Here is a 26,438-nt window from a genome sequence, read left to right on the forward strand (position 1 = left end):
ATTGTCAGTATACCCTCAAATTTACTAAATACTATTTTTTTAACATACATTTGAAACTACTAATTAAGCAGTACTTTAATTAAGAGAGCTTAATATTATATTCCCTCTAATCATTAAAATAACTTAGTGTTTGCACAATTAATAAAATTACTACTTTTATATTAAATTGGTCGCAATTTTTTTAAATATTAAAAGTTTGTTTCTTTTTTTTTTTTTTCGTGAACAAGGCATTTTTTATTTTTTTTATTCATGAGTAAAATAATGGGAACTTAGCTGGGCCATTGTTTATGGTTACTTCTAGTAGGTAACACTTTCATGTAAGAATGAAGAAAAAAGAAAGCAAAAGGTTTTGAAATTGAAAAATATTTGCGTTCAAAAGTTACGTTTTCTGGAGAATGACCCATCTGTTCATTTTGTCCCTGGTTTGAATTAGGTGAGCTATAAATGTTTCCCAAGTGCAATTTTTTGCCCTCATTGCTCATCAACTCCAGCTAAACCATATCAATATCAATAAATTTAATAATTTTCGACCAATTCATTGCAAATAAAAGTGTTTCTAACATAAAATAAAACCCCACCACCTCTTTTGCCTACTCGATCTTGTCTAAACAAACTATACCCAACAATACCTAATAAATCTGCATCAAATTCAGTATCCCATGTCTCTGTAATTTCAATAACATCTAACTTCTCATCTATAACTATTCTTTTCAATTCTTCCATACAGCGAGCATTGGTATAGAACACTTAAAGCATAACCAAATTGCTTTTATTTAACACATTGAAATTTCTTAAATCACTATTGTTAAAATTACTACTCATTTAAGGGAACTCACTTTTTTATAGGATGGTTTAACTGTGCTAGATTATTTAGACTAGTGGTGCCTAACCTACAGTCCACGAAGATGATTTGTGCGGCCTGTTGTTTTGTTTAAATGTTACAAATCAAAATCACGATTAATGACAAAATTACAAATTTTGAGCGAAATGTTCAAAAATTCGTTTTTAAAAAACAAATGTGATTAAAAGAAGCATCAAAAAGTGGTAACAAAAATTTTTGATTTTTAATTATCTTTCCTCTTTCAATTTTTTCCCCTGTTATTTTTTAAAAATTTGATATATTTTAAACTTTTATATGAGGCAGTAAGAAGCAAAGGCGTGTAAGGGGCAAAATTAAAAATTTAGAAATAACCTATGCAAATAGTAAAGGAACCTCTCCTCTGTCTTGGGTTTGAAACTAATTTGTAAACTTGACGTCTTCTTTAAAGTAGTGTGTCCCAACTTGGAGATTTCTTCAGACCATTCAGCCTGAAACGGAATAACCACAGACCTCTCATTATATTATTTCATACATCTTATCAGCTATAACCAAATTACAACAATTTTTCAAAAAGAAAATATTATTAACTGAGAAACTATTATAATTACAACACAGTCACATGATCACTGATGGCAGACCGCTTGTGCAACATCTGCAGACCTACCCCGTAATATGTACGCTATGAATTCATTAAAGTTATAAATTTTAAATACATGAGTACCTATAAATTCATTACTTTAATGAAATTAAGTAAAAATGTAAGTTATTGAGGTGGTTAAAGCTACACATTAGCGCTTCATGGCCAGAGCTAAAGCAGAGTTGCAAGGAAATGTCAAACAGCTATGGTCAACAAATCCATCCAAAATTTTAACCTTTTTTGTGGGGGGGGAGGGTAGTTTATGTTTGGAATTGCCACAACCGAGCTGCAGGCAAATAGCTGAGTATTTCATCTCACTGTTGTGATAGCAAAAGCTTGTTACAGCAAAATTTTATTTGTTCAAAAATATTTTCACCAGAATATTTTTTATCCACCAATGTGAAGATATATACTCAGCATCTACATGAAGTTATTTGCCTGCAGCTAACCATGGTTATTCCAGAGTGATAAGCCCAAAGCAAAACTGTAGCCTTTAAATGCTGTAACTGAACTGTTTGATATTGAGGTGGTGATTAATATTTTAAATGTGGTGAATTACTTTGTATATGCATTATGTATGCATATGGGGGAATAGGAAAACATTAAGAATTTAAATATAAAGAATTTCAGTTACTTTAAGGGTGAGAAGACTAAAAAAAATGAATATATGTTGGGGCAATAATTGTAGAAGTTAAAACTTTGAGCAACAAAACCGATCAAACTACATCTCACACAGAAACGAACAAAAATCTAAGTTTCTTTAATATTTGTCCTGTGATATTGTGTGTAAATTTATGAACATTTAAAAGTGATGAATACTTAGTAAAAAAAAATGAAACTGATTTTATTATAAGCCTTTGTGTTTTTTCTGTTTTCAGAATGAAAAATATTTGAACGACTTGGCCATCAAACTGTTATGTTATTTAGTTTATTTGGACAGTTATCTTTATAAAAGTGATGGACATTCTAGAATCGATAGATTGTTATTCATATTTAAATTACTCCCTGGTAAGTTAATGATAGATTATTTGATGCCGTACAATGAAAATAACACTGATTAAATTTAACTGTGCTTTTATGGTTGCAAAGATGATTGTTTTTCTCTTATACACCAGCATTTTGTTATTAATACTGAAAATATGGTATTGTCCATTTTGCTTACATCTCCTCACCTCTGATTTTTTTCTCCTTACATAAACTTTTTGGCGATTATGTCGGTAATTATTATTAATGTTCATTGTGTAGTCCTGTTTAAACCCAATTTTAAAATTGATTTACTTTAATAAATTGTTTTATTTCCGGATTTTATACCTTTGATGACTTTCTTTCAAAAATGTGATCTCTTTGCATTTCATGTGAGAACCAAAATTTGCTCATTTTCGTTGTTTACAACATTTGGTTAGGAGGTAAATTAATAATATTTCTCTACACCTGTATTATAAAAACCTATGCGTGTCTTTCTGTGTGTCGGTAACCCTATCTCCTCCAGACTAGTAATGTCTTGGTCAATACAGTTACCGTCAGAAACAAGACATCCAGGGGAAGCCACTCTGTCCTGTCTTGCCCCTTAACGCTAGAAAGACTGAAATGTCCTGTATACCTAGAAAGACTGAAGGGGTCAGTGTGGCCCCTACCCATTGTTATGATGAATTCTTTTTATAATTCTTTCTGAGTGAGTCCACATACCTGATGGTCCTTCTTTTTGACTAAATAAAAACTTAGTACATAATTATTTTCAGTTTTTCTCTTTGCTCACCAAAAATAGAATTAGTTTATCTTTCCAAGAGCATTGGCTGCCATGTGTCTGCTGAGCAATCGGTACAGTCTCTAGGATTTGGATATCCAACCAGCTGCATAAAGTAAAAGTTACAGGTTAAACTAGAGTGAATAGCATTTTTTTTAATGCTATAACAAGAAGGAGAAAGGGTTTTTTTTTTTTTTTTTTGTAAAATAGCTTAGGGGTCGCTGTAGCCCCTTCCATCTTTCTAGGTATAAAGATCAATATTTACAGTACTATGAGGCGAATGATTAAATGATTAAACAAGAATTCAAGTTGTGTCATAAAATGAAAAGTTAGAAAGTTCCATTCTCCTCGTTAGATATTATTCGAGTTATTGAACAACAAAGTACTCGAGGGACCACACTGGCCCCTCCATCTTTCTAAAGTTAAATCTCAAAGGGCCAGTCATCCAGTACTGATGATGTCCTGAAGAGATCCAGACATGGGCGCCCATTTGCAAAATTGTAAGGGGGAGGCTCAGATATTTTAACCATGGTTTAGCGGGATATTTTCCCCATGGAGGCACATTTCAGGACAAATTAGAGTCATTAAAATTTGACATTTTTAATTACTTATTCATTAATGACTGGAGAAGAAATATTTTTATATTTTTGGGAAGAAAAAAGTATTAAAAGCAAGAAAGTTCTAATTTCTAAGGGGTTGCCCCCTATATGGGTGTCCTTGGATCCAGATATGGCCTCAGGACATCCTGGGGTAAAAGCATTATAATCATCAATTGGAGCAGGTATTATTGAGTCTATCGTAGGTAGCAAATAGGGTTTGGAGAGCAAAGCCAGCCCCCCCCCCTTTTTTTTTATCATCAATTGAAAATTCTCAAGTAAAAGTCCACATTCTAAATGAGTGTCAGATATTGAAAAGCTTAATGATGAATTGCTTATTGCTAATTTAATTTTATTTTTGCTACAATTATATCAATGGTTATCTATAATCTTATACATATAAAATCTGAGTATCTATCTATCTATCTATCTATCTATGTCCAAGCTTCTTCTCCCGAACGACAGTGAACTGACCATCGAACCAGGTATCGATGGATTCGTCATCTTCCCGTCTTCATGTTTGGCTATTTAACATAATCCTCCGATAATAAATAGCGGAGATATCAATTAAAAATTATTAATTATGACTCTTAGATTTTAAAATAAAATCCATATTTTTCGAAGGCTTTCCTCCATTCAAATTATTATTCAGTGCTTCAACTCAACTTTCCGGATGAACGCTTTTATTAAAATTTACAGCGTGAAGAAAATCATTGAAAAGAAACATCTGTTGCAATTTTTTTTCTCGAATATAAAGAAATAAAATTAGGCTTTTGTTTTAAGGCTTTTCCTGTAATCAGGGTGTTTAAGTTGTTTACTTTTCGATTATTTTGCCGTAATCTGCAGCAAAATTTTGCTGTTTTTTTTTTTTTTTTTGTTCAAGCCTGATTGTTAAATACGCGTCACATGACATAACTTTCATTTTCGAGGAGGACCGTGCACGTCGTAAAGTAAATGAGTGATTTACAAGTTATTTGAGTTCTTTGAGGGTTTGTACCTGGAAAACGGATTGATGTAATTCTTGTACGACCATGTGGATAGAATCCATCCAAATATTTATCTGAGTGGTATGTTGCAATAATAAACACCCGGGCAACGCCGGGTAGTAGACTATTTTATGTAAAAAGCGGATTGTTATTGTGCATAAATATTTCCGATATAGTCTATCAGATGTAATTCAGTTTAACGTGAGTAAAGATTATAGTTGATAATGCATATATTTTCCCCTTTTGTGCTGACTGAAAATGTACTCATAACTTGTATCATTGATAACGATTATTAACGTTGATGAGGTGTTTTGGCAAAAATATGTTTTACTGGTGTTTTGCAAACCTTGCTTTACGCGCATTTATTTATTCCTTAACGCGTTAGAAACTAGTGTCAGTGTACTACAAAAGCATCAACTGGACTGCTCTTACATTTTTTAGGTAGCCCGTGCAACGCCGGGCACGCAGCTAGTATTTACCATAGACCTTGAAAAGAAATTTTAAAATAATTTTACTTACATATATTTGACTGTTTTTATACGTTGAACAGGATTTTTCTCATTTTTGATGCTTACCTCTCTTTGTTAATAGGCAAATAAATATTTTTTTTCTATTTTTTAATAAAAGGGTAAAATAAAGCTTTAATCGAAATTCTGGGCTGTTTAAGAGTCAAATGTCAAAAAGTTAAATGCTGAGCCACTAAGTTAATCCTATTTTCATACCAATTATTTTAAGATTTTGACATACATTACATCTCTAATTTACATTTCACTTCTGTACTAGTAATTATATGAACTATTTTAATCATTTCATATTTTCAGTAAGTTACCGCCCTACAGCCAGGGCTAAGGCAGAAATACATGAAATACATCTCCAGCTCGGTCATTCCAGCCGAGGACTGCAGTTTTGTGCAGCTACCAGTTATATACATTACCTAAATTAGCTACCATTTTGTTTGGCACTCTTGACTTCCTTAAGAGGTTTTCCACCTCCTGCACGAAACTGCAGTCCTCGGCTGGAATGACTGAACTGGCGGTGAATTTCATGCATTTCATATTATATTCATTAGGAGATTAATGTATTGTACCTAGTTGAATTCTTTTTCATGTCTTCCGTAGCAAGTGCAATTTTCATTAATTTTAAAATAATTGTAGTAATTGTGAGGGAGAAACTAAAAGTCTGTTGTGAGCTTTTTGATTTCAAGTGAAAAAATTATTACACTGTTGAAAAAAAATAAGCGCAAATATCATATGTGTACCTTGTTTATATTTCATCAATGATATGTTTAAAATAATGTTTGGAGATAATTAGTACAACACCAACTCATAGATAACTTCATTGTATTCCTTTTAGATACTTCCATCATATATGACTCTTTGCTTCTCATTAATAACTTAAATGATAAAGAAAGAGAATTCTTTGGCTTGATCCTACGGTAAGTATGAGTAGTAAATATTTTTGTTTAATAAAATTTTAACTGGTTTATTTTTTAATATTAAGTATTAAGAGTTTGTTCAGTTGCATCTATGTTTTGATTTCCTCGTATTTTCAGCTATGTGTTATGCAGAGAGAGACTGCCTTCAATTTCAGAGCCAGTTGTATACATCAAAGTCCTTTTATTGTTCAGAAGATTAAAGCAAATGATTCAGAAGAATCGAAGAGAAGCTGTGGTTTTCATTGCATCTGCGGTCACTCAACCACCTGACATAACTTCATGGTTAATTTCTCTGTGTTTGGAAGATGTCGATAATATAAAAGATTCCAACGTCGTTGAGCTTCTTTTCAACAAAAATTTCAGTAGAAATAACTTGCAGATATTACGAAAAGTGAGTTTGACATATATTTTAGTGTTTGATTTGTTTGTTAGTGTTAGATTATTCTTTCATTTTAATAATATACAGGATGAACTTTGGAAAAAATAGATGTTTATATCACATACATCGAAATTAATTGCATATAAATGTTTTTAGATCATAGAGTGTTTTCTTTTAGTACATGTATAGTCTATGTACAAAGTTATCATAAGCCTTAAAAGAATTCTAAGATGGTCTCTCTTTTTCTTGTAAGTTTTAAAAAAATACAAACATTTAATAAAAATACCTATATTTGTAACAAAAAAAAAAAAAGTAACTTTGAATTTTTGCTCTACATACTTTATATTTCTTGCAGTTTAAAACATAATAAATGATATAGAGAAACAATAGCGGATATTTAAATATATTGCTACTTAATTTCAGAAATGCTGTTAACTAATGTAAGCCTACTTTTCCAAGTATAAGCGAAATGGTGGTTGTGTCATTTTCAGTGCACAATCTTTCTCTTCAGTGCACAAGAATCAGGTTTTTTTGTCGCAAGGATTTTTTAAGCTCCATTATAAAGTGAATTAAATTTATTTTTGTTTTCAATAATATTTTAGTTTGAAAATTTGGATACATATTGCACCCCATAAAAAGCTTGTAAATCATTTAAACAACCAGTAATTAAAATGAACCAAGCGGAATCAGTTCTAAAAAATATTTGAGTGATTAAAAAAAATATTCTTTTGAAACATGTTTGTTTCTTTAGATTGGGAAAATTCATTTAAAAGAACATTTTCCGCTAATTAGCAAAATTTTGCTATTTTGAATTTTCAGCTTTGTAGAATTTAGCAAAAAAGGTTCTCTCTTTTTTTTTTTAAGCAATCACATGTATGATCAAAGTTTGAAAGATGTTCTTAGTGTTTTTGAGAATGCATATTGAAATGACTGGCTTTATTTGTTGACATGACTTTTTTTTAAAAAAAAAATCATTTTTGCAAAGCTTAACGAGTTTAAAGTCTTCTCATGGGAAAGCTACATGGTGTCTTCATAAATGAAGAATGTCAGAAACAATAATAGTTAATGAATGCCTGTTTTGCAAAAATGCTTACTTTAAAAATAACAACAAAGGGCTTTAATCTGCCACTGGTAATTCCTGAAAGATGTCATTCCATGAAAGGCAAATATTTTTGTAGGGTCAACAATAAGAGTTGCACTCTTTACTGTTAAATATTGTAAAAACTTAATTAATTTTGTCTAAACTGTGAATAAAGTTAAAGATATATTAGACTTAGTTATTTTGTTTTAACAGCTATCTATAAATTGTAGTACATGCTTGATAGAAAATTTATGTTCAAACTGGAGTGAAAATTTTTGATTTGAATATAATATTTCTTTTACTTAATTCAAGGAAGTAAAAAAAAAAGTGTTTAATGTGTCTGGGATTTATTGAAAATTCCAGAAGAACGCCTTAAGATTACAGAAATCTGAACTAAAATTAATAATAGTTTGAAAATGTCTTTTCCCCTGACCCAAACATTTTTCTCTTGTTTTTGCTATGTTTTGATCAAAAATACCTGTTTTATAAGCATATTTTTATTTTCTTAATAGGCTGTATTAAGTGAAGAACATTTAGCTTGGATGGAAAAATTACAAAATATTAAAACAAATCTGTTGAGTTCATCTATCACTAACATTCAAACTGCAAAAGGCAGGAAAATTTCTAAGAGCAAAGGTCAAAATAAGAGAAGTGAAAAAAAGTGTAAAAAGGATGTTAACAAAAAAGTTAAACCCAAAGGTAAATCTTCAAAAATGAAAAGCAAAACTGCTTCAGATGATCTTCCAAAAAGAAAAAGAAAAAAAGCTAAACTGCATAAGAAAGAAAAGCTTTCCAAAAGTGACAAAAAAGAAAGTACACGTAAAACAAGAAAAAGCAGCAAAGCCAAACTAAAAATGCTTTCAAACAATAAAATCAAACATGAAATTTCTGATTCTAGAAAGGAAACAAAATCTGAACGGTTAGATCTTGATCAAGACAAAGGAAAAAAACAGGTAAATGAATATCAAATGTGATTTATCTTATTTGGGGTATGCTGTTTGATTTTGGTCTCCTTATTTCAAGAAAGGTATATTTGTTTTAGAATGGGTTCAACGGAAGGCTAATAAGGGGACTATGAGATTTAGATTATGATATCAGACTTAAAAGACTTTATGTGTATAGTCTCAAGCAAAGGAGAGTCAAAGTAAGGGGGCAGTCCTCATGGTTAAGTGGTTTAAATTTATCAAAATGAAAGATGTTGATGGTTGAATTCTTGCATGGAAAGCAGGACGAGGGGTTATTGTTTTAAGCAGTGGTTGGAAAAACTACATTTTTTTTGTAGCGAACTACAACTACAACTACTTTATGAAAAATGCAGTTAACTACAACTACAACTACTTTTTTCAAAATGTAGCAACTACAAACTACTTTTGAAATGTAGTCGCTACTTCGCTACTTTTTAACAAATAAATAAATAAAAACATACACATACACACCGTTTGAGGATTGAACAAAAAGAATTCAAAAAGTGGTTTAGACTAATATATTGGATCATTTGAACATGGAATTTTACTAAGAATTATTTATTTTTTCCTTCCTTTAATTAGCCAATTTGTCATTCGAAGCATTTTTTACGATTTTTAGGAATACAGTAAAACCTGTGTAAGTTGGCCACTCGCGGTGCACTACTTTAGTGGTCAACTTAAACAGGTGGTCAACTTAGAGAGGTTGATTTATACGATAAGGGCTAATTCCGTGCCTGAAAAAAGCGGTCAACTTGGACAGGTGGTCAATTTCACAGGTTTTATTGTATCCGCTTCAGGAAAGGATTAAAAGTTGAAAGAATTCAACCTTCAAATTTTTAATCCATTCCTTACAGTGAATATTTAATTCAAGAAGTGCAACTTGGTTACTTGAAAATGTAAATAGATGCAGTCATAATTTAATTTAAATTTTACACAGACATACATATTCATAAAATTGATTTTAGATAATGAAAAACATTTTGTAAACAAAATTTAATTATCATTATAGGAGTTAATTTTATAGGGAACTTATATTTTTTGTAGGAACTATTTAATTGGTTTTGAGCATCAAGTTAGTGGTCCGGACCCGGACACTATCTCCCTTCTTATGCCACTGATAAAATGAAATAAAAGCATTTTTCAATTTTACCGAAAGCCTCAAAAACTAAAATATGCAATAATTGACTTTTATTAGGTTAATATATCAACGCACTCAATCAGTAAAAAAAAAAGGTACTAGTATTTATAATCGAATATTAATAAATATTCGAAATATGAAATGAAAGCTTACTTCTCTTCCATGTACAATTTTAAACTACAATGAACTCGCGCGGTAACGCGAATCGATTTATGCTGAGTTTTTCTCGAGTAACGAATTTCGGAACTAACGCAAATTCCTCACCCGCAACACACTTAATATTAAAAAGTCAGTAATCCAACGTTATTAAGCACAAAACTTGCAAATGATTGCAGACACGTGTTTCGGTATTACAAGGAACACCTTTTTCAATGCAAAGAAGTGTGAGCTTTTGGATGAAAAGTCATCCGAGAAAAGCTCAAATTGATGACTTTTCATCCAAAAGCTCACACTTCTTTGCATTGAAAAAGGTGTTCCTTGTAACACCGAAACACGTGTCTGCAATCATTTGCAAGTTTTGTGCTTAATAACGTTGGATTACTGACTTTTTAATTTTTCAGCACAAAGGTATTTATTCTTTACACTTAATATTAGTTCCGTGAATAAACTTTCCCTTTAGCATTCACGTTCTAAATATGAAGTTGATGATACATAATTTCCCATAAGTTTATCTGAAATTCAAAAATTGAAGGGAAAGTAGAAAGTTTCTGACAACTAAAGAAATGTAAAGATTTTCGACATGCTTGAACAACTAAAGAGTGTGTAGAATATAATTACTGTATCCACTGTACAGTACTATTGTAATGTTGCATTTTATTATAGCTACATACTATACGTACTGTTTCACTTTATGCCATTCTCCTACCATTGAGTTTGTGCACCCTAATAGTACTTTTATTCAATAACACAGTTTATTATTATTATTTATTTATTTTTTTAATACAGTAGGATTTCAGTTCTCTATATTTAAATTCGGTAAAATGAAGTTAAGAAATGGGTTGAAAGAGTTAGAGGGATGTTTTTAAATGTCAAAAATTACAGGTATGTTCTTGAAAAATTGTGTAGATACCTTTTTGACCCCCGTCCCCCACCCCTCTGTCAGAAAACACAAACACGGTACTAAATTGGCAGTTATCGCTTTTTCTTTTCTTTCTAAGCCATGCTCTATTCAAGGTGAATATTTGGGAAACGTGAAAATTTCGATGCCAAACAAACTAACGGCGTCAATAGATGGAACGTATGGCACCAAGATAATATGTTTGAGGTCAGCTTGAATTTTTCAGAGTCTTACAAATTTGATTGGTGCAAGTTATATTTGCGTAAAACTTGCACCCGTCAGATTCGCTTGAAACATCTTTTCTTTCTTTCTTTTTTTCTTTTTTTTTTTGAAAATTTATTTAAAAGTAGTTTCCAGAAATCGCTACAAACTACTTTTTTTTGTATCGAACTACTCGCTACTCTACTTTTTTAAGAAAGTAGTGCGCTACACTACAAACTACTAAAAAATGTAGCTACTACAGTAGCGTCGCTACTTGTAGCGCGCTACTTCCAACCACTGGTTTTAAGCTATTCAAATCTCAAGCTAACCTGAAAATTAGAAAAAACTACAACTTTAGTATGGTTGTGGACATCTGGAGCAGCTTACCGGAAGAGGCTGAATGAGCAAGAGGGTAGATCGCTTTAAGAAGGTCGTTAATCTCCACTGGAGACTGATAAATTGACTAGGATCAGCCTAGCTAGGCGAAGAGCCTGTTGCTGGTCACCTTGGTATTTATATTATCAAACTGTCTAAAAAATAAGTGAAGCTAGTGTAATAATAAGTCATTAGCTATTTCAAAAAAAACAATGAATATTATTTTTAAATGTTTTTTGGCTCTTCCCTGCATTACTTCTTGAAAAAGTCAATTATTGGGGATTGCTTGCTAAAAGTATTTTAGGAACACTTTTGCATCTCCTTTTCCCAACTATAAAGAGCACTTAGCTTTTCAATTATTCCCTGTCAAGGACTATTTTGACTGTTGTGTTTACTAGGGAAGGAATCATTTTTACATTCCTTATGGAATCATTTACTTAGTGCTTCCAATATTGTCCATTAAAAAAAAAAATCTTTCAATTTTGCCCTTTTCATGTTGTTTGTTCTTATATCATTATTATTTTATAATTTATTCAAAATGTATCTTAGCAAAAACGTTTAAAAGCAGACCAGTCTTATTAGATTATCCAGGGAAAATAGTGGTGCAGTGAAGGAAGGGTTGTAAAAACACCCCCCAGGGGCATTGGTTTTAGCATAAATGCGTATTCTTATACAGTAGTTGAAATATATGAAAGGAATTTTTTGATCAAGAAACCCCTCCAGAAGGTATTTTTGATCAAAAAAACACCTCCAAAATTTATTTTTAATCAAAAAAGACTCTCCAGAAAGGTTTTTTAATCAAAAAACCCCCTTCTAGAAGGTTTTTCTGACTGCGCTAGTGAGGGAAATAATTTGATCAAATTCAGATTTTTAACAATGCGTTTATGGGGAAATACTTGGTTCTGGAATATTTTCTTCCTGAAAGTGGGTATTCATTTATCCATTACCCATTAAAGCTGGGCTGACAGTGTGTGACATCCTAATACCAATATATATATATATATAAATCTTGTTTTGTACAAAACTCAGTATATTACGGCAGCAATGATCCAATGTATTCTAACAAAGATCCAATTCAATTCTAAGAAATTGTATTCATTGATACATTAATTCATGCATTTAAATTTTTTTTTTCTATCAATGTTTCATGAATTAATGCATACTGTTTTGCAGTTGGAAAAAATATTTGGGATGTCATGGTTGATGAAATTTTCTTATCAGGAAACTATAGGATAGTGTAATAATGAAAAATATTTTAAGAAACAGCAATCAAAAGGGCATAGTAAAATGTTTTTGGAAACATAAATTATTTGCCCTCATGTCACCGCCCTCTAAGTATGAGGTCTAAAAGTCTGCAAAGGTTAAAAGTCTTCAAGTTTCAGTGAGAAATGGAATTATTTTTCACACACTTTACTGATGGGTGTTGTGCTAATGCAGGCGGTACAGTTGCATGGTGCTTACGATTTTGCCCCAAGTCTTTATATTTGGTGCTTTTCGTAAAATTTCCGCAGAATTAAAGACCCTATATCTCTATAACGGACGCAAGGGCAAATAATTTTTGCATAAAGAAAATGTCTCAAGATGCTCTTTTGATTGATACCTATTTGAACTTATTGCATTTTTACACTATTTGTGTGGTTCCCTGGTTGGGCCAAAAAAGTTTAGATTACTAATGCCTCTTGAAACCCCCTGGCTCAGGGGGGAAACTATCTTTCTGGCAGTGGACTGTATGTGCATGATATTGGACTGCATTGATGAGTTGTTGATGAAAACAAACAATTTAATTTATTTACAAGTTAGGTATAAAAATAATAACAAGAATAGGATATGCTTGTATCTTTGTAAGCAAATATTGAGAGCGAAAGCCCTATGGCTGCATCCGCTAACATTCGAAGAGCATCTAACTATTGGTGGTTTTCCATGCTCCCCTCTTACAGAGCTTTAGGGTCGCTTGGCGAAGCCAAGAGCCAAGACCAAAAGCATTACTCCTTATTGCTCAGGGACGCTCGCAGAGGTGTTAACACCTCCTTTAATTCAAAAAGTATATATTTTTAACTGGCAGTTTGAAACCAATTTACATTTTGAGTGTGTTTTTTTTTTACATTAATCCACACAAAATATTTCAGGCAACGATCCCCCCCTCCCGCCCTCCCCCCAAACCAAAAAAATAATAATAATAAATTTTACACTAAATTGGAATAAATTTAGCTTCACTTGAAAGAAAAACTAAACCTGACTCATAAAATGAGTTTAAAAAAAATCTATTTTGAATTACAAATCTTTTGCCACTGGAAGATGGTATTATTTAAATTTTGCCAGGCCCTAATGATATATGTACACTGTACACTTATGACTGTAAAACTCACATTTTAGTCTTTGATGTAACACGTTTTAGTCTTTGAATAAAAATTTTTGTTTACTAAAAATATTTTTTTTGTTTTCATTTAACTCTTCCTTTTTCTTAAACATATTGCTTTTATCTTTTATCATGGGAAATTATTTTATAAATCATTAACTTGTAAAAAAAAAAGAGGCTACTATCATTAATAAATGCATTAAAGTTAATTATTTTGCACATTTAAATAGTTTCTTAAGTCGAAAGAGCAATGTGAGAAAAAAATCTAGATTACATTTTTTTCTGAGTGTGTAAGGAAGTGTGTATATGATTGCTGTAATTAATATAGTTTAACCAATTCATGTCTGACCAATGCTTTAATTTCTTTTCTTAGTTTGAAATATCTATTTTATTTCTTTAACTTTTATTTATTTACTCTTTCTTGAACTTTTACAGATTGCCTCTGATTGTGAAAATGAAGACCAAAATTCTATGGAATGTGACAGTATGAAGAAGTTAGAACCATCACTTTCAAAAGAAGAATGTCAACTCAACCAATGTACTGTCATTAACAGCGAGCCATCTTCTGCACTTAGCAATGGTGTGGACAAACCAGAATTGTCTACTTCGGAAGGCATATGTAAATTGAACCTATCTGTGCTTGATAATAATAAACCTTCCTTTGTTGAGAGTGCTGAAACTGTGAATTCCATCAATGATATTAATGAATCAGAGTTATCCTCTTCAAAAGCTCCATGCCAGTTAAATCTATCCACTGTGGATAGTTTTGGCCAATATGAAAATGATCTTGGTAGCTCATTAGATGTAATAAATGAAACAGAATTGCTCTGCCTTCAGGAATCCTGTCATTTTACCCAAGCTGTTACAAATGATAGAAGAAATGAATCTGAAATGTCCATAAATATGCCGACTATTATTTCTGAATTGGATGATAGACAAAATGAATCTGTGACTGAAATTCCTAAAAGTATGCCAGTTCTAGTTCCAGAATCACTTGAGAATAATGCAGATGATACTTCCTGTACTGTTGGCATGGCAACAGTTGCTGATTTAATACAATCTGAAGGAAAGGATTGCCAAGCTGATAAATTAATAATGAATTCCAATGACTATTTTACCACAGTTGAAAATTACCTTTTAGATGAAAGAAACCTTTGTGATGCTTCATGTTCTACAAACTGTGAAAAGGCATCAGAAGCAATACAAACAGTAGAAAAGCAGTTTGACGAAAAAAGTTGCCAAACTGATGAGCTAATTATGAATTCTAATGAATATTTTATGACTGCTGGAAATAATATTTTGCATGAAGAAAACCAAATCAATGCTTCATGTTCTGAAAACGATGCAAATGCATTGTCAATCAGTGAGGTAGGTTTTAATTCATAATGCAAATTAGATTTTTTTTTTAAGATTTGCCTTGTACCAGTGGCATACCTAGTATGACTATTTGTTGTTATTCCTCGTCCCTAATTAGTATAACTACGAAAGACATAGAATTTGGTGTAAGCAGCCAAGTTAAGATGATTCCTTCTGAATGAATCTCGCAAGGGAGAAGGGAAAATATTGATGGGACTTTAATGCACACGTGTTATAATATCACTAGTACCTTATTAATTTATTGCAATCCTGCAAATCCCTAAGTTGAAAATGAGGGGAAACAAAAAAAAATTTTCAATGGAAACAAGAAAAAGAAGATGAAATATTATCATTTCATCTGGAAATGTAAAAGCAAAATAGTGAGCTCAAAATTATGTTGTAAAAATATAAATCAATTTTTGTAGTGAGAATCTGGATCGAGTATAATTCAAATTTCAAAAAATATTGCTGTGAAAAAGTTGTCATTTTTACAAAACTGCATCTAAATAGTTGAGGGAACATCTGTAACAAACAAACTACTCCCCAATTTCTACCTTTGAACCAGATGTTTTACTTTCCATGTGGTGGTCAGACTGTACTTTTAATTTTTCCATGAACATAATTTAAAATATTCTTAAATGTATTTAACCTATTTTAAGAAGCTTTATTATTTGGGGTATAATGAAGATTTGAAATAATGTTTAGTTCCTATGCATTGAAATGGAAACAAACAATAATACGCATAAGGACAAAAGTACCATCTGATTTTCTTAGGCAAAACTGTCCCCGAGTTTTCGCATGCATCAGGTCTTCTCGAATTTCATCAAAATAAAAATGATAGGAGACAAGTAGAAATTGATAGAGATGTTTTGAAGTGTATTAAATAAAGTAGAAGGATGCAAATTGCAAATTTAAAATAACAGCAAAAAAGTTGAAGAGATAACGAGTCCATTCGTGAAATTGAGAACTTCGGAAAGTGCTCATTATAAACCAATTGCCCCTTTTTAAAGTGAAATCGTTCGCTAGCGCGTTTGAGAACAGACAGTATATGCTCAAAATTTTTTCATTTTGTTTTAATCATAATGAAATCAGTTTAGTTTTACTTGAAAATAAAGATATCTAGTTTAAAGTTTAAAAAGATATTTTCATTAGAAATTTCAAAATTGCTTTAGTGAGATCAAACCAAATAGAAAACTGCTTTATCATTATGCCTTGTATAAATGTTATGCTTGTTTTTTTTTTTTTTTTTTCAGTTTAAATTGTACAAAATTTGCTCTACATCCATCACTCCTTTCAGTACCTTTTATTTGTTATGTATTAGGTATCAGTCTACTCCGTCCTCATACTTAAAAAAAGAAATCGGCTGCCGAATTCATAAAATTTTAACAAGGGTTTGGTAGAACCCACCTTTTTAATCCAAAGCTATGTCTGATTTTTAATTGTAGGAAAATGTATGCGCATTGAGTTGAACATCAAAATATATAGGGTAGCGGCACCAGAGTAACAGTCATGCTTAAGACTTTGCTCTCAGGTTAACTCAATTTTCCTAGTCTTTTAACGTATTTAGACTTTTGAAACCATTTTTCTCTCATGTAACTACATCTCATCTAGTGTTTGGCAGCTTCCGGATCCGCTGAATTAGTTAATTCTATTTTTATAGGCTCAATTTTGAAAAAGGTCCAACCCCCAGTAAGAGACACCGAAAAATCTGATGATACCCCCAGTAACAGATGGGATGAGTCTTGGACAAAATTCCTTTTTCCTCTTCAAAATGTGCAAAAGGTCTTTAATTTTAGAACTAAAGCCTTGTTAAATTCAAATGAACTTGAAACACCAGCTGACCTCATGGTGGCTGTTCATAACCTTCCACCACTGCCTTGTAAATACCAACTGGCTCATAAAATTCATTCTGATAACGCTAGATGGTTGCACCATATTCATGGGCCACAGCAACATCAGTTTAACCTTCCTAAAATTCTTAGTATTCAAGTCCTAATTTATGACTGTCTGTTACTGGACCCTTGTCTGTTACTGGTGCCGTTACCCTATTTGTACGTAGCTTTTTTAAAAAGGGTGTAAACTACTGTAGCCTATAATTTTTATTAGGAAGTTTTATGCATGTAACTACAATTAATAATTACAATCAATCCAAAATGATTTTAATTAATTCAGCTCTAGTAAAACTCCAGCCAATAGATTTTTGTTAATTGTTTTGTACTTTTCCTTTCTTTTTTTGCCACATTTTGTATTCTTGTATTCCTAAATTTATGCAAATTAATATTTTTCTGTTAATAATAATTGGATATTAAAGATCAATTGAAAAATAGAATTAATTCTAGTTATATTTATGAAATTTTAACTTTTGATTCTACATTTATATTCTGACGTTACTCCAGTGTTATATGTGTTTAATAATTCTAACTTTTTTGACTTTTATAGAATGAACCTTATAATTCTAATGCTGTGGAAAACATCTTATCACAAATCAAATTAAGTGAAAACTTCCAAATGAATGAATGTTTGCCAGAAATTGAAGATTCCAATTGTATGATACCTCCCAGCCAAGGTGTTTCCTACCGTCTGTTAAATGGAACAGGTGGTCTGTATTCAAACAAAGCTATTCATGAACATTTACTGCCTTCTGAAATTGAAAGAAATTCAAACTTAAGTACAAATACTCAGTTTGATGCTTCCCAAAAGCATCTTGTTGAAAGTAATATTACCACCATAAAGCAAAAAAAGATACTTGGCAAGATTAATAATGCCATTAGCAGAAGCTCTCAGTCCAGTGATACTGATGTTACTGAAATTCTTCCAATAATAAACCGTGGCAATAAAAATCAGTCTACAAATGAACTTCATGTTGGTAGAAGAATGTTAAATTCTAAAACACAAATTCTTGGGACTAATACTGGTATTCACTCGCAACACCCACTTTGTTTAAACAAAAGTATTCACCCTTTGAATCATTCTACCCCTGCTGTAGAGGGAAAGAAAACGTATGTTTCGCAAGAACATTTTCAACATTTAACACCTACTCCTGGTGTGTCCACTGAAGATACTTCTTGTCTTACATGTGAACTTACCAGCACAGATTTTGATCCAGAATTAGTTCCTGGTCATGACAAAAAGTCCTCTAGTTGTAAAAGAAAAATTCCTCTCGACAAACGTAAACGCTGTTCTAAAAAATCACACAGCAAACCTAAAAATAACTCAAAGGATAAAAATAGCACTATTATAAATCATTATAACATTTCAAAAACACCCCTTACTAGCATTGATGACATCATTGCTGATATTAATAAGCTTGAAAGTAATATTCATGCAAGTCAAAGGTGCCTTCAAAGCAGTAGTTATCGCTTCCAAAACGAAAATAAAATGTCCAAAACGAATAATTCTCACTCATTTGCAGAACTAGAAGAAGAGTATAATTGTAGAAAAGAAAATGGATGTAATGAAAGTACAAACATTTCTCCCTCTGTTTCTGATGATGCAGGTCATCTCAATCAAATGATGCATGCTCATAATAGACTAATAAATGTGTATAATATAGTTTATGTTGATTCTGACACAGGTAAAGACATTGCTGCTTCCTCTAATTTGTTAATTGGAGGTAATATGAACACTAGTTCTGATAAAGACTCCAGCAACAAGAACTTATCAGGCAGTTCAGTCGAAAACAACGCAGAAGAAAATATATTTTTGATGAGAGAAAATGCTAACATGCCAAATATAGCAGATGTTATGTCGTCTACATTTCATCTGGAAAATAATATTTCCAACTCTAAAAATTTTACCTTTAATCAAAATCTACTTAATGGTGCCCATAATAAAGATAACTCAAAAATTGTATCACATAGATCAACTACCTTATCCCAAGATGCCAATAGAAAAACTAAATGCAATTCTAAACCACATAATGTTTTTTTCAACAATGTGGTCGCAAGAAAACTTATATTTCAACGAAACTCTCTCAATAGTAACTGTCAAGAACACGATAGAGCCAAAGCCCCAGAGTCTTTTCGTAGTAATCGGAATTTTACATATTCGCCTGAATTAAAAATAAAGATTCTAAATACTTATTCAACAAAAGATTTTGTCATACATCCTGCGTCGCAGTTTCGAGTGAATCTTGGTGAACGCCTTGCAGAAAGTGAAGTTTCATCATTCCAAAAAGATAAAATGGCTGTTTTAAATCAGCGTCAAAAAGGTGCTTGTGTGGATTTTCCAATGCCTCCAAGACAGCCAACAAACAAGTTTTTTGATGGTATTACATCGGATCATAGAAAGTCATATCCTAACCAGTCCGAAATGAATCATGGAATCGATAATGAATCTTTTGAAGAAACTCGAGTAAATAATGGGAATACATTGAACAATCCAAAAATTGGGGAAAGCATCATATCCAATCCAGAAATAATCAAAGAAACTGGAGAAAATAATGTCAACTGTGCTTCAAACAGCGCAAATCAGACTGACTGCCCTCGTATCAGTGCAGATGGTTTTACAACTGATGGCTCTGATTTTCATAGTCCAGATAGCTCTGATTCAAGCAGTTCATTGGAGTCGACTCACAGTGAAAAATCTAAGAAAAACTCACAGCAAAACTTGGCACCAAGTGTAGGAGACTGGGGAAAAGCATCCATTTTAAAGCCTTCTAAGTTTCACATTTATTCTTGTGATAATGATTCTGACACAAGTAGCGATGATTTCGTCTGTGCAAGAAAAAGACCTGCACCAGAGAATGTAACTGAAAAAAGCAAAATGCCTCTTAAGCGAAGAAAAAAAACCCTGTTTAATGAAAACAAACGTAAGTTTTTGATTATTTTTATTTGTAAATTAGAATTGAATAAGAATTCCGTTAAAAGAGGTTTCTTCAAAGTTATTCCATGTGTACTTCATTGAACTCATTCCATTTGTTTAAAAGCAATTCTTTATTACTCAGTTGCTGCTCCCAAGTCATTTAAATTTAGGTTTACGAAAGCAATTTCGAAAAGTAAATGTGAACTCGTGCAACTTGGTGCCTGTTGTAAATCCTAACGATCTCACAATTACTTGAACTCCTATTACTTTTTACATAGTACCGTATTTTTTAGCAAAGTTAAACCATCCACTAACTTATATATTACATTTGATTTAAGTAGTTTTAAAAATAGTTGATCCATTTTCTTTTAGATATTTAATTATATGTTCCTACATAAAATAAATGTTTTGGTTTCACAGTAAATAGATGTTTCACAGCAGATAATAATTACATTACTTTTATTAACATTAGCAAAGTGTTACTAATATTTGCCTTTAAAGAAAAATATATTTACTTCAAATTTAGAAAAAAAAAAAAAAAAGGCTATCAAGTTCAGAAAGGTTGGCAACCCTTGCCTTAGCTCAATTGCATAGCTAGTATACTGTTTGTTACAGGCATTTGCTTTCTTCTTGAACTTTTTGGCAGTTTTCTGAATAGCTGAACAGAATAAAGGTTGACAATCCTTGCCTTAGATGAAATGCATAGCTGGTATACTGTTTGTTACAGGCATTTGCTTTCTTGAACTTTTTGACAGCTTTCTAAATAGCTGAACCGAGCAAAGGTTGGCAACCCTTGCCCTAGCTCAATAGCGTAACTAGTGCAGTGGCCGCTTATTTGAATCATGTTTGTTTCAAACAGTTTGGATTCAATTAAGTAGTTGATCCAATGTAGCAAAAATGTATAATTTTTTATTTTTCAATGTGGAATTTTACATACAGTTAAGAAAACTTTACTTAATTCTTCATCAAACAAGATAAAATATCATTAAAAGCACTCAGTTCCCCCAAAATTTTGATTTGTTGTTTATTTAAAGAAATTTATCATAAAACATTATGATAAAGCAATTACAAAATTCAACTTTTAATTTATCTGCTTTGAAAACTGTATCTGCTGTTGATTGCTAAAAAAAGGTGGTAATTAACTTAGGCATTCTTTATTCAACGTAATGAACCAACTATATGCATTAGAATTCACACCTTGTTGCTCCATCATTATTACTATTGATGATAAAACCTAGAGCGCAGAGATCGCATCAACACCATGTCTCTCTCCATCTTACTGGTTTTTCCTTCTTTGTTTTTTAACTTTTCCTAAGAAATCTGTCTAGAAGTGTGTTACTGTTACAATATTTACAAAAAAAGAAAAGATTTCATTAAAAGGAGCTAAAGGTTAAAAAAAAAAACCTCGGATACTCCACATCTTTGTCCAAAATGGTTAGTCACATACTCTTGATTCATTTAAGTTGCATCTTCGATTCAAATATCCTACAATGTTAAAACTGTATTTAGTTCTATTCTGGATTTGATTCATTAAAGTGGCCGATTCAATTAACCACTGATTGAAACATCCGACGCTCACTGTACTGTTTGTTACAGGTGTTCATTTTCTTCATAAACTTTTGGCAGCTTTCTAAGTTGCTAAACAAAGTAACATTTATTTTTAAGTTTGTGGTTTAATGGTCGTATGGGGAAGGACGGATACTGTGTTAAAATATAAACAGAAAACTGGCAAACTTTAATTTTGTATTTTAAAAAAAATGGTAATTTTGTATATATTTCAACTTTTTATATTTTTGTTTCTAACAAATATGTTTTGTTCCTTATCAATTCTGTTTTAATTGTATGGGCAGAAATATAGCTTGAATTGCAACAATCTCAGCGAGATAGTTTTCCAGGTTTTCTCAATTGAAAAATCAAATGAATAGCTGTTATTTTTTGTTTCTCACAATAATTAAAGATTATCAAAATTTGTTTTTAAAATATTAAAGATTTTTGTGTGCACACTCCCAAGCAATGCTGAGTAATTTTGCTAGTTTTTCGAGAAACAAGAAAAATTCAAGTTTCTTCATGATAATGTTTAAATTGAAGTAGCCAATTTACAATAAAGAAATAATGCTGTCAAATAAGTATATTATTTGAACTTTATTTTGACTGTCTTAAAAATTCCATTTTATTTTTTCCTTCACTCCTCCACTGCCACTGTGCTATTGGGTTATCTTGAACCAAGTATCTTGTTCATTGCAGAATATCAGTCTGTTTTGCAATATTGTATACAAACCGCTTGCAACTAATCATACTGAAACTGTTCTCCCAACACCCCAAACTCCCTGCACCATTGAGAGATTGTCAAAACTGTCCCATGGGGCCTAGTGGTTATAGCCTTTATTTTCCAAGCAAATACTCCTCACATAGGTGACTGGTGCTCTAAAAAAGGGGAAGATCAAAAGAAGTGTTGAGGTTTGGGGATGGGCATTCTAAAAGTTGATTTATATATATACTAGCTGCGTTGCCCGGCTTTGCCTGGTCTATTTTGAAAACAAAAATTGTGTCAAGTGACGTATATTCAACAATCAGGCATAAATAAAAGAAAAAAAAATCATCATGCAAAATTTCCCCTCGAAACAATGACGACAGATATTAAAATACTTTTAAGAAATTAAAATAAAATGAGAAGGATTTAAAAAGCATAACCATGGAAACACAAAATAAAATAAGTTTCAGAATTGAAAATGAGAAAGATGCAAATAATGGATTCAAAAAGCGTTACCGTGGAAACGCAAAATAAAATGGTTAAAAACTTGAATAGAGAACAGATTTTTGAACTTCATTTCATTCGCTTGTAACTTTTTTTCTAATGGAGATAGAGGGTTAAACTTCCGACCATAGGTCAAGTTAGATCTGGAGTAAAAAAGGTAGCTTTTTTCAATGGTGTCAAAAAGAAAACTATAGGACAATTCCTTCACTTTTTATTGATAAATTAAATGAAGAAAGTAGTGCCTAAATTTCAGCTAAGCCTAAACAAATTCGAGCTAAAAACGTAAATAACTGCCGCCGCAATTAAATTAGAGCATTGGGACAAATTGCGTAGAACGCGGAAAATTCATCCCTTTCCAACGATATATAATATTACTAATTGCGAGTAATTTTTCACCCCCATATTCGGGAATTTATGTGAAAATTGGGCCTAAATTGGAATAAAAAAAGAACTATTCATCGAATTGTTTTCAAACTGGTCTGCAAACCTTCTCAGGACTTAAAGGAACAAATAGTGAAAATTTCAGCGAAATCGGCCGGGTAGTTCTCGAGTTTTGCGAGTTCAAACAAAGACACTTTTTGGACACTTCATTTTATACTATGTAGAGATGTAATATGAAAAATCCTTTGCTAGGCCTTTTCCATATTAAGTTCTGTTCACTTATATGTCAGCGCTTATGAGTCACAGACATTATTTATTACACACTTAAATGCTTCTCATACCATATATGGTTATGTTCTAGGCTCAGATGTGTTTTCCCTTAAAGTACCTATCAGACACTTTTTTTCCCTCCACACTTAAGCCAGCCTCTGTCTGCGGTGCAAAGGCCAATAATATTTCGTTATTGTAATCTGCTCCTCCTATATAGATCACGTGAGATCACGTGATCGAGGGATGATTATTTCGTAAACTTTTAATGGTATTCCCTATATAAAAATCGTGGCACAACTAAACAAGGGGGTTAGTTAAGAGAAGTTCCTGCTGGTATATTCTATGTAAAAATAAAGATATTGTAAATGTAGCTTTGTCCTCTTCCTACGTGGTAGATTATCACGGCACAACACTGCAACTTGAGGAAATCAAGATTCGTAATAAGAACCGAGCGGCGGTTCTTACATATATATATATATATATGTGTGTGTGTGTGTATATAATTGAACTACATATTATTGGATTTTCACATTACTGGCTAAGCGACAAGGACAGATACAAGGGAGGGACAATCGCCTCCTCCTTGAGCTAAGATGCAGGGACTCTTTCGAGGAATATTTTCTGCTTAAGTTTCAAAAACGTAATTTTAGACGATCTTTAAAAATGTTACGATAACGAGGGCTCTCCCTTTCAATTTTTCCAGAGTTGTAGTCTTTAAAGCGCAATTGTACCACATCTAGTAACACTTCAGTGATAAGGATCGGAACTTTGTACATGATGTTTTTCGAAGTTTTCAAAACTCAATTTTAGACAATCTTAGGTGAGATTAGATGGGGTTCATTGGCTTTTCCTGGAAAGTTTTTTAATATTGAAGTCCCAGAAAAGCAGCTATAGCTTGTTTTTTGCTTTTGATTTTGATAGTTTCTTTCTTCTTTCCTTTGATGACGTCAAAGTGAAGGATGGATACACTCTTCCAAAATGTTTTATAAATGGAAGTTCAAAAAAAAAAAAAAAAAAGTAATTTGAGACGATCTTCTATGATGTTACTGTGCTTTGGGAATTTTAAAAAGAGTAAGTATCTGAAATCAATCGCCCCCTCCTTGAATACTTTCTGGATCCGTCCTTGCTAAGCGACTTCTTTAAAATGTGGCTAGAAAATCAGGATGGATCACAATTGTAGATTTCCACCCTTCCAATTAAAAGTTCCATTCTTATGAAATAATATGAGAAAAGTTCATCTAGTATTTGGAATTTTTAATTTTTTTGTGAAATAAATCATCTTTCTATCGATCATTAATTTTTAACTCTGAAAAGTGAGGGGGCAAAGCCCCTTTCCTTTTGGGAGTGAGGGGACAATTGCCTCCCCACCCCCTTGTAGAAGCCACCTATAACCCCATGCTCCCAGCATGGGAAGGTCTATGCTCTTTGATAATCCTAAGAATTCAAAGTAAAAGGTAAGGAGTTCTTGGAGAAAAGTATTTCTATGATGTGGTCAAACAATGTACATGTCCAAATCCTGTGTTTTGTTAATTCTCATTGTATAATGTTGAGTTATTGCAATATATTAATGTTTCCTTTATTTTTGTATGCTTTAGAATATTTCTTACGGTCGAGAGATTCAGTATCAGCAAATAAAAAGGTTACAGATGAAATCTTGTGAAGGTTAAGAAATCTTGCTTAAATACTTGTATATTTTTGTAATAAAACAATGATTGCCAATCAATTTTTCTTAGCTTTCTGTAGACTTTTATTTACACTTTAGTTTTGATTGGGTTTTTCGAACTAATATCTGTCAAGAATGCATTGGCTACTGCCTTTTTGGGGAGAATATGCTGCATTCTGTGGATGGCCAATGCTGTAGGACTCGGCAATGCATTACGAAACATCAGTGTAAGTCCAACATCATTAACCCTTAAGGATCGGATAATTTTCAAGAAAACAGTCATAAAAGTGTCTATTTTTTTTATTTAAGAAAATGACATAAAAATAAGTGTATGAACAACATGTGCATTCAATTTTTCATTTTCAATATTTTTTAGATTGAAATTTTAAAAAAATTTAAAATTTTATGAAAAGTCAACAAGCAAGCAGCGAAAATTTAAGAAGCAAGTCTTTAAAACATTTAAAAAGAATTTTATCAATTTTTTGTGCAATATAAGTAAAGATAAGTAAATTTTTCTTGTGTTGTGAATTTCAAAGCTTGAGATGCAGAGGCCAACATCACAATCTGGTAAGTTAGTACCAAATTTCCTTTTTTCCATCTCTGTAATTACATTTAAAATGGACTGGTGCTGCCATCTAATGTATAAAGAGAAAAATAAAATGTTTCCGATCAAAATAAATGAATTGGTTTTAATAGTTTCGTTGCGTTATTGCACACAACCGGCAGGGCAATATCATGGGAGCGAGAAATGGAGATTGAATCCCCAGTACGGCATGTTCACAGGAGCAAGGGGGAAGGGGTTAAACTGGTTTCTTCTCTAAACTGAAGCATCGATTCCACACCAATGTAGGAGACACTAATATATTGTTTTACTTTGCTAAGTTGATCACAAATCAAAAATAATTTTTTATGTACAATTTTCTTTTTCTGCAAAATAAAATCAACTTTAAAAGAGTAAAATAGCAAAAAAAAATTGCAGACATATTATAAGGGTGACTAGGATACTCCTTTTTTCAATGCAAAAGGATGTGAGCTTGTGGAAACAAAACGAAAGCTCAAATATCTTTGCATTGAAAAATAGTACCTTGCAATCCCAAAATCTATGTCTACAATATTGATTATCTTGTGCTTTAACTCTTGATTTTTTTCATTGTTAATTTCTTGCTAGTACTAGAGTATCTATTAGGATGGTACAATAAAGGCCCTTTTTTTAAAAATTTCTGGTTTTTACTGGTATTACCATCTTATTTAGTTCAATTATGTAAAAAATAATAATTGTAAAGTTTGAGTCCCTTTTTTTTAAAGAAGTAGCTCAACATTCTCAAAGTTTAGTAACATTTGATTTCACGCAATAAATGCAAAATTTAAGAAAAAGGCAAAGAAAGCGATACAACTTAATTTAAATCTTTAGCATTTTTTAAGGTGAAAATTATAATACAA

General features: G+C 31.8%; 2 protein-coding genes across 2 annotated transcripts; both read left to right on the plus strand.

The window, feature by feature from the left end:
- Positions 1 to 2,339: 2,339 nt before the first annotated feature.
- Positions 2,340 to 15,156, plus strand: LOC129233497 (uncharacterized). The gene is made up of 5 exons (XM_054867516.1): positions 2,340 to 2,465; positions 6,137 to 6,218; positions 6,336 to 6,609; positions 8,191 to 8,631; positions 14,206 to 15,156. Exons 3-5 carry the CDS (start codon positions 6,424 to 6,426, stop codon positions 15,154 to 15,156), a joined length of 1,578 nt encoding a protein of 525 aa, XP_054723491.1. The 5' UTR covers positions 2,340 to 2,465; positions 6,137 to 6,218; positions 6,336 to 6,423.
- Positions 15,157 to 17,571: 2,415 nt separating this feature from the next.
- On the plus strand, positions 17,572 to 25,045 carry LOC129233498 (probable serine/threonine-protein kinase DDB_G0276461). The gene is made up of 2 exons (XM_054867517.1): positions 17,572 to 19,936; positions 24,931 to 25,045. The coding sequence occupies exons 1-2, from the start codon at positions 17,635 to 17,637 to the stop codon at positions 24,993 to 24,995; spliced, it is 2,367 nt and encodes a 788-aa protein (XP_054723492.1). The 5' UTR covers positions 17,572 to 17,634; the 3' UTR covers positions 24,996 to 25,045.
- Positions 25,046 to 26,438: the final 1,393 nt, after the last annotated feature.

Source organism: Uloborus diversus, unplaced genomic scaffold, assembly GCF_026930045.1.
Source record: "Uloborus diversus isolate 005 unplaced genomic scaffold, Udiv.v.3.1 scaffold_470, whole genome shotgun sequence".
In the NCBI taxonomy this organism is placed as follows: Eukaryota; Metazoa; Arthropoda; class Arachnida; order Araneae; family Uloboridae; genus Uloborus; species Uloborus diversus.